Genomic DNA, 8650 nt, shown 5'->3' on the forward strand with positions numbered 1-8650 from the left:
GACGCGACCCTCGTTGCTGTGGCGCCCCCCTCCTCCACCCCAGCGGCCCCGGTGCCGTCTTTCCCCCTCCGCTGCCGCCGCCGGGTACCGCCCCCTCTTCCAAGATGTCGAAGCGAGGTACGGCGAAAAATTCCCCCTTCCTCCATTTCTTTCCAGCATGGCTTACCCTGGCCGGCTCATGCCAGTAGTCGCGATTTGATCCTGTTCTTGGTGCGAAGATGCTTAGGAATGGAGCTATTGTGCATGATGCATCTCCTAGGTTAAGTGACTGTAAATTTTCTCAACTGCTTGTGTTTGTGTGGCTGTCATGCATCTCCAGATTATTCGCTTAGTTTACTGAAGATGTTTAGATTCGTCGGTGGTTGTATATATGTTGTAGAAGATGTTTAGGAAATGAACCTACTCAGCTGATTGTTGGTGCGAGGTTGCTACCTGCTAGGCCCGTGTAGTTGCTTGTTATACTGATGTGTGATGGATCGTTGCCTTGCCCGTGTTTAAATCCACTTCAGGGCCTTAGAGGGGTTTGGAAGTGAACATGGTTGTGATGCTCTCGTCCTTGTTAGTTGCATGTAACTATCTTTTCCAGGTCAAAAAATGGTGTGCATGCTTGTTGCTAGATAGATGTTTGTTAGCTCATACGGGGTAAATTAGTTCTTTGTTTGAAATAATAGTCTGTTAAATTTTCTCTTCAGTGTATACGAGCTGTCATGCAAGGTGATTTCCTCCCATTTTTCCTCGGCTGGGGAGTTATTGTATTAGATCCTGGATGAACCCTTCGGGCAGTTACATGTCTCTGCCCAAGTGGACAGATGATTGTAAAATTTATCATATGCTTGCGTTTATCTTGACTCACTAAATATATATAATCCTTGTTTAACTTTGAAGAAACGTTCATGATATCGTGTAATCATAACATGTGTGTGGCTTATATGTCAATATGTGGTTTATATGGCATGAAATTGGTATCATTAGCTTTTCTTTTGTCGATACTTAGTACTTCCTAATAAATGTGAGTTTTTATCCTATAAACCCCACAGTGATAAAATAATTCTTGGTCAAAGTCTTCTCTCACTAGAACTTAATATATATGTCCTACATTTGAAGTACTCCAAAACAAAACAAAAACTCTCGATAGAACTAAGAAAACGTAGCTCATATCTATTGGTGGTAAATGACGGTGGATATTGAGCTCGATCGACTCATAAATAGGCGCGAGCTAGTTGATGAAAGTGCATTTATCCTCTAATGATATTTTAGTGATGACCACAATATTACTGCTAATGTACCTATGATCAACTTGTCTATGATCAATTTGAAACATGAGCATTACTAATTGGTCTCTTCTGCTGCTTATCAGAGATGGGGGGAGGCCGCCACCGCAGGCTGCACTCTGCCACACCGGAGTACGAGTTGGATGCTTTCGAGTTCTTCAGTATCATACTTGAATTCATCCAGGAGGCAGGTATGTAAAAGGAGAGATCTCCCCTTCACCCATCTCTTTATGATAACTATGTTGTTTACTACATCACTCCTTGTCCCATGCTGTAGAGGTTGCCTGGCACTTTCATGAAGATGCTGGACGGCCATCGGCCAAAGAATGTGAAGCTGCGACAGGCCGGCAGCGGGCTTCGCAGGCATTGGGACGTGCATCTGGTGATCAGGTACAGCCACATGTACCTGTGTCGTGGCTAGGAGCAGTTCTACCATGCCTACGACCTGCGGCACGGGTACTTCCTTCTCTTCAAGTACGATGGCGATGCCATGCTCACCGTGAAGGTGTTCAACACGACTATGTGCCGCATGCGCTACCAGGACAACGACGATGCCAGTACGTTCTGCCTCTTCTTCCTCTACATTTGGCTTTGTTTCACATCAATTGTTAACGGGCATTGTTGCATTTGGTCAGGCAATGGGAGCAGCAGCAACGACTCTGGCTACAGCCAAAGCAGCACCGACTCTGGCTACAGCAAAAGCAGCAGCGAGGATGATCTGGAATGGAGTGGGGAAGAAGAGGAGCAGAGTGGGGATGATGAGGTGCAGCCTAATCTGTCTGACGATGACCTCACGATGGTGGTGGTTGACGGTGGCCAAGGGATGGTGGTGGCTAACGATGGGTAAGAGATGGTGGTGGTTGAGGATCACCAAGCGATGGTGCTGCCTGAAGATGGCCTCACAATGGTGGTGGTGCCTGACAATGACCTCGCGATGGTGGTGGCGTCGGTGAATCCACAACCGAACGACATGACCATGCCAATTGAGGTAGAAGACTACATCCCACTTCCTTCACTGCCTCACCGCTCTTGGCGCATCAGGATGAAGAAGTTGAAGGAGAAGAAGGAGGAGTGAACTATGTCAGGTATGTCAGATCTCCAAAATGATCTACACTTAGCTTTGTTTCCTCCGAAATGACCTAAGTTAGCTCTAATATGCTATGTTATCTCTAATATGCTTAGTTACCTAGGTTTGCTCAATAATGACATACACTTGGATTGTGTAAAAAATGGCATATTTATGCTTAATTAACTAAAAAATGACATAATTAGTTAAGTTAGCTAAAAAATGACACACTTAACATAGGTTAGCTCCAATACGATCCATTTTAGCTAGATTAGCTCCAAAATGATCGATTTTACGTACGTTAGCTAAAAAATGGCATAATATACTTATGTTAGCACAAAAATGACCTAAACTTACCTTATTTTCATCCAAATTGACATAATAAGCCTAGTTAGTTAAAAAATGGCATAATTACCGGAAAAGGGTAAAAAACCTTCTTCTTCTTCTTCTTGTTCTTCTTCTAGTCTTCTTCTTCTTCTTCTCCAAAAGGACCTAAGTTAGCTCTAAGTTAGTTCTAATATGCTTAGTTACCTAGGTTAGCTCAATAAAGACCTATAATTAGCTGCTTTATATAAAAATGGCATAATATGCTTAGTTCACTCAAAAATGGCATAATTAATTAGCTAGGTTAGTTCAATTTTACCTAAGTATGCTTACTTTTTCTTCTTCTTCTTCTAGTATTCTTCTTCTAACTTTCTTGTTTCCCATTTTGAGATTTCATTTACTTCACGGAAGCTTGCATGGATGGAGTGCTTCTTTTCCCTTTCTGCTTTTATTTTGTATTGATGAACAATGTGAAACTATTGTAATATGTATGGATGAAACTATGTGTTGGTTATGTATGTATATATGATGAAACTTTTGTGGTGGATATTGTCTGCTGTGAAATTTGCGTGTTCATACTTGTTTGTTGTAATTGAATGAATCTAAGAAAAAACAGAAATATAGGGGCTATACAGGCTCTTTGCCGCCCGCCAGGCAAAGAGGTTTGCCTTCAGCCAGCAGACGGCAAAACAACCACGTGGCAGCTACCTGTGTAACCTGGGGGGCTGGCCTATTTGGTTACTTTGTCGTCCGCTAGCTAACGTCAAAGCGCACAGTTAACCCCCTAACGGCCATAAGCTGGCATGTGTGTCGTCCAAGTCCTTTGCCGTGGGCTGGCGGACGGCAAAGACCATATCATCTTTGCCGTCCGCCAGCAAACGGCAACCAGCCCTTTGTCGTAGCCTGTTCAGTCGGACCTGTTCATATCTGCTGACGGACGGCAAATGCATTTGCCGTCCACCAGGCATGCCTTTGCCGTTAGCCATGGCAGACGACAAAGTGCCTGATTCCTATAGTGAAAGGCGGTGGTGATGGCGGCTCCTGTTTGACACGGTGAAGAGGCAGCGAGGATGGCGTCGAACCGTAGGGATTCTTGTGAGCAAGTAAATAGACTTTGATTAGGAAAGAAAACAGGCTGCTGAACTACGATATTTCGCTTGGACACCGAAAAAAAAATCGTTTCCTCCTCCAGTTTTAGAAAAATAATTTAGTATATTTTGTTGCTCATACGGACTTAGCACACATCGAGATCAAAAGGTGGCTCTCTCTAAACGGTAATGATTCTTTTTATGTTTTGTGATTGTGATCAGGTGACACCGGAATATATTTTAAAAACGAGTTTCCTCCTCCAGTTCTTGGGTATATAGAGATGTCGGCATCACAATCTTGTGTTTGTACTATCTCTGTCCTGGTTTGTTGGTCTATTTTGTATTTTGTGTCAAATTTTAACTTTAGATTTAACTAAAAAATGTTAATGCATGTCATAAAAAACAATATTATTGAAAAGTATGATCAAACCAACAATATAATGACATGTATTTATATTTTACGATCAAAGTTTGGTACAAAATATAAAAAGGACGAATACGCGGACGTAGTAATACTGTACAAAAGATTCCCGACCGAGAAGAAAAAGTGAAAAAGAAACTGGAGTCAAGTCAACGTCGTTTGCTGTCCGTGCAACCAGCAACGCGCTTACCTCCATTATTGAAACGGTTGCAAGGTGGTGCTGGACGAGCAAGCAACCCAGATCCATCGCCGTCGCCGACGAGCAACTCGTCTTCGCCGCGGACGAGCAAGCAACCCAGACCCATCATCGTCTTCTCCAGCCTCAGGTCAGTGCTACGACGCCATCTTGCTTAATCTTTGTCTACCATGGACATGGAGCAATGCTCTTCGTTGCTTTTTCTACCATGTTCATTCTATCGACGGTTGGCTAAAATCATGTAAGAATAGGATCTTCCCTCCATAGTCGCCTTGATATTTTTGGTTCCAGTCAAATCGCTCTCCATTGTCGCATCAAGATCCAGGTCAAGCAGTCTTCTTCTTCCTCTGCTTTTCTTGCTCCAGCATCAGCCTTCTTCTTCCTCTGCTTTTCTTGCTCCGGCGGCCGCCTCTGCCCACAGCCCCCTTCCTCTCCTTCCTGCTCGCCTCCGACGAGGTCCTGTTCCTGTCCGAGCCCTGACGGGGACGCCGCGGCCATCTCAGGCCCCCTACCCCCACCAGTCAACTTGCTGCCACGCCTCAGGCGCGGTACTGGTGTCCCCGTCTCACCCTGGCCTTAGCGTGGCAACTGACTGACGCGGCGAAAAACTTCAGGCACCTCAAGAGTAACAAACGCAGAAACTATATGGCACATCAGTCGTTGATCGATGCTGCATTCCATTAATTTTCCTTGTTTCTCAGGAGGTAGCCGCATCATGGATATTAAACTCGTGGAGATCGAAGCCATCACAAACAATTTTGCAGAGGAACAGAAAGTCGGCAGCGGTGGGTACGGAGATGTTTACAGGGTATGTTCTTTTACTACTGATCATTGTATTTTCTGTCTGTATTTCTCACATTTACAATCAAGATCTGTACTATGACAAGTCGTCGATTTTATCAGGCCACTCACAAAGGAGAGGAAGTTGCCGTGAAGAAGCTCCATCAACTGCAGGGACTCGATGATAAGCAATTCGACAGCGAGTTCCGTAACCTTCGTAATATACGCCACCAAAATGTTGTGCGGCTAATTGGCTACTGCCACGAGTCTCGCAAGAAATACATGGAGCACAAGGGGGAGCTCATCTTCGCCAAAGAGATGGAGCGCGTGCTCTGCTTCGAATATATGCACGGCGGAAGCCTCGATAAACATATTACAGGTCATTAACTCTCTTCTGTGACCTGCATCCAAGATATATGAATGATTCAGCATCATATATCTGACAAATACGCTGCCGTGTTTACTTGTAATTGCAGATGAATCTTGTGAGCTTGATTGGCCGACGTGTTACAAAATCATCAAAGGGACTTGTGAGGGCTTAAATCACCTTCACACCTCGCAGGGGAAGCCTATTTTACATCTAGACATAAAACCAGCCAACATATTGCTGGATAAGAGCATGACGCCTAAAATCGCGGATCTTGGTTTGTCCAAACTTGTTTCTTCGACATTAACACATAAAACAGAGATTGTCAAAGGGACACAGTAAGTTGATGCATACTTTAGGCTTGCTTCGTTCTTGTATGACTTGAAACTGAGGTTTTGTTTCTCTTGCAATAACCATATCTATTATGTTTTTGATGATATCTTGCAGAGGGTACATGCCACCAGAATATGTAGACAATGGCTACATATCGAACAAATTTGACGTGTTTAGTTTTGGCGTCGTAATTATAAAAATGATGGCCGGTAACGTGGGCTACTTCCGTTGTGCTGAAATGTCTCACAAAGAGTTTATTGAGCTGGTAAGAAAAATACTCCCTGTTGATTCCATGAATATATAATTATACATACATCTCAGCCTCTCTCTTTTTGGGGGTGTCTCTTCCAAGTGTTAGTATACTCTAGGAAGCTTTATGCGCCAACTTTGCATGTAGGTAACTAAAAACTGGGCGAAAAGGTTGCTGACAGAGCCTGGATATTCCTCGCACGAAACCGACATGCTAGGAGTCACTAGATGTGTTGAAATTGCATTAAGATGTGTGGACAAGGACCGAAACAAAAGGCCCTGTATTAAGGATGTTGTCCATGAGCTGGAGGAACTAGAAGCTGAGATCAAGAAAATGTCCCTATCTTCTGACCAGTCAAAAGGCCTAAGTCTGCAGGCAAGCATCCTTGTCACTCTTTGTTCTAGGTTTTGCAATGCTCTGTTTTTTCAGCCCTGACAAACTTCTGTCAAATTCTTCTCGACGTAGCGATGTTTGTACGACCGAATGCACCAACTGACTCCTTATTTTCCTTGCAGAGAAGCTGTGACACCAACATTCTGTCGGTGGATCCGACCCTCGAGCTGCGGTTCGTCTTTGAGCCAAGGAAGGAGACGTCGTGCTGTCTGCAGATGACCAACAAGACGGGTGGCTTCATCGCATTCAACATATTGATGAACAAGAACAAGTATAGTGTGCGGCCAAGCCAAGGGACCATGCCACCGTGCTCCAGGCGTTATGTTGTCGTGACACTGTCAGCGCAAGAGGCGGCGCCGCCATACATGCGGTGTGACGACATGCTCCTAGTGCAGAGCACCAGCATCACCCAAGATCTTGGTGAGATCAATTATCAAGAATTGTTCGACGTGGCCAGGGCGGATAAGGTGGTTGATGTGGTGCATCTGCCAATCGCATATGTCACGTTAGAAGAGTAGTCTCCTCCACCAGGAACTGAGAATAGCTCAGGTGGTAAAGCGCAATGTTGATAGATTCAGTCAGTGCTTGAGTTGTTGTTTGAGAAAGGGTGTTCTTTCTTACGTCTAGTTGATCGTCTGTACTTCCATTGTTTGAGAAAGGAGTCATACGGATCTTTCGGTAAACAGGTGGAGCAATAGAACACCTGAAAGTGCGGTATATAAATAGGTACCTACGCTCTAACCTTAGTATACATTATGAGCGGCACCAAGGAAAAGACATAGGAATTAGAGGGTAGGCCGTGTAGTTCACAATTTCTAACAATCGAGACCTCTGGATAAGAAATGATGACACACATTAATATCTTAGACCATATCTAGCATTGACACTGAAATTAGATGTTAGGATATGTCATCACCATGTTGAAAAGTGCAAGTAAATTAAGACGTTTGGATAAGGATGACATGCATTAATATCTTTATTAAAAATAACAGTGTCACAATTAAGCAAACTTTTTCTATAAATATAGATCATGGATGTCCGCATACACATATCAGTTTCACACTTTTACTTTGGAGAAAAAATCACACACTGCCCGATCGATCGCTATGGCATGGTGCATGAGGAACATCGGCAAAGGACAGTTGGGAGGCAACAAGGTGTTGATATTCTTGTGGGCCTTGTGGCTGGTGACGCTGCTTGTCTTGTCATCTGGTACGAATACTTCGGACCCGTGCTTCTCCCGATCAGAATGATCCAAGTTAATTTAGTTCTTGTTTTCGCGAGTAGAAGTTAATTTAGTTTATTGTTAATTTGTATTGTTTTCGGACGAATGCAGAAAAGATGGGATCGGATGCCTGTGATAGACAAATGAGCAAGACATGGCCCAACACAACATGTATCGTTCGCGGCACCTGCAACAAGTACTGCAGAAGGGAGAACTTTGAGCGCGGCATCTGCAAAGAACTCAATTATTGCTTCTGCTACAGGAACTGCACCACTGAATCCATCTAGCCATATATGTGCCATTTTAATGAATGCTCGATGGAAGCTATTGCTATGAATTCATGCATTATGAATGAAATAAATTAATTAATTTAAGCAGCTCTGTCCATCTATGATCTATCCATGGCATAATAAAGGAATAGATCTTGATGGGGCAATGTTCATTTGCTACAATATTTTTTCCACTGTTTTGAATGCTCACTGGGTGAGAGGTTCTCCACTGAAATTTGTCATAATGTCAATAGGTTTTACAGCATAGACCGTGGCGGAGCCATCCTATTGCCTAAGGGCATCTCCAACACCGACTCTCAAACCATCTGCAAAGAGCCGACCTCCGTAAGACATAAGCCTTGCCCTTCCAACAACTTAGCTTTTTTTCAAATCGATCCACAATGCATTTCCATTATTTATTCGAAAGTCTACGATGGTGAATTGGAATCCCTAGGTAGCGAAATGGCAACGAACCCATTTCACAACGGAACAGTTGGCTATATGCATCTTGTTTCTCTTTGGCTCTTCCAAAGCAGAACAATTTCCTCTTGTCAAAATTAATTTTTAATCCTACTAACAATTGTTCAAAGAGGCAAAAAAACTAGTGTCATATTTCTAGCCTTTGCGTGGTTGTTCCATGAATATAATAGTGTCATCAGCGTATTGT

General features: G+C 43.6%; 1 protein-coding gene across 2 annotated transcripts; it reads left to right on the forward strand.

Moving 5' to 3' along the window:
• The first annotated feature begins 4324 nt into the window (after positions 1 to 4324).
• Positions 4325 to 7172, forward strand: LOC123043151 (putative receptor-like protein kinase At4g00960). 2 transcript variants are annotated; one of them, XM_044465504.1, is made up of 7 exons: positions 4325 to 4496; positions 5068 to 5174; positions 5270 to 5525; positions 5623 to 5851; positions 5961 to 6111; positions 6244 to 6471; positions 6612 to 7172. In XM_044465504.1, the coding sequence occupies exons 2-7, from the start codon at positions 5082 to 5084 to the stop codon at positions 7005 to 7007; spliced, it is 1353 nt and encodes a 450-aa protein (XP_044321439.1). In that variant the 5' UTR covers positions 4325 to 4496; positions 5068 to 5081; the 3' UTR covers positions 7008 to 7172. The 2 variants fall into 2 exon arrangements, with proteins under 2 accessions (XP_044321439.1, XP_044321440.1); XM_044465505.1 differs by lacking the exon at positions 4325 to 4496 and adding an exon at positions 4524 to 4991.
• Positions 7173 to 8650: the final 1478 nt, after the last annotated feature.

The sequence above is a fragment of the Triticum aestivum genome, chromosome 2B, assembly GCF_018294505.1.
Source record: "Triticum aestivum cultivar Chinese Spring chromosome 2B, IWGSC CS RefSeq v2.1, whole genome shotgun sequence".
NCBI classification, from domain to species: Eukaryota; Viridiplantae; Streptophyta; class Magnoliopsida; order Poales; family Poaceae; genus Triticum; species Triticum aestivum.

What these genes read in the sequence shown, in the direction of transcription:
- LOC123043151 (XM_044465504.1), top strand. Translation starts at nt 5,082, where the DNA reads ATGGATATTAAACTCGTGGAGATCGAAGCCATCACAAACAATTTTGCA. An exon ending in GAGATTGTCAAAGGGACACA is followed by an intron (nt 5,852 to 5,960) that starts GTAAGTTGATGC and finishes GATATCTTGCAG; the next exon opens with AGGGTACATGCCACCAGAAT. An exon ending in ACAAAGAGTTTATTGAGCTG is followed by an intron (nt 6,112 to 6,243) that starts GTAAGAAAAATA and finishes CTTTGCATGTAG; the next exon opens with GTAACTAAAAACTGGGCGAA.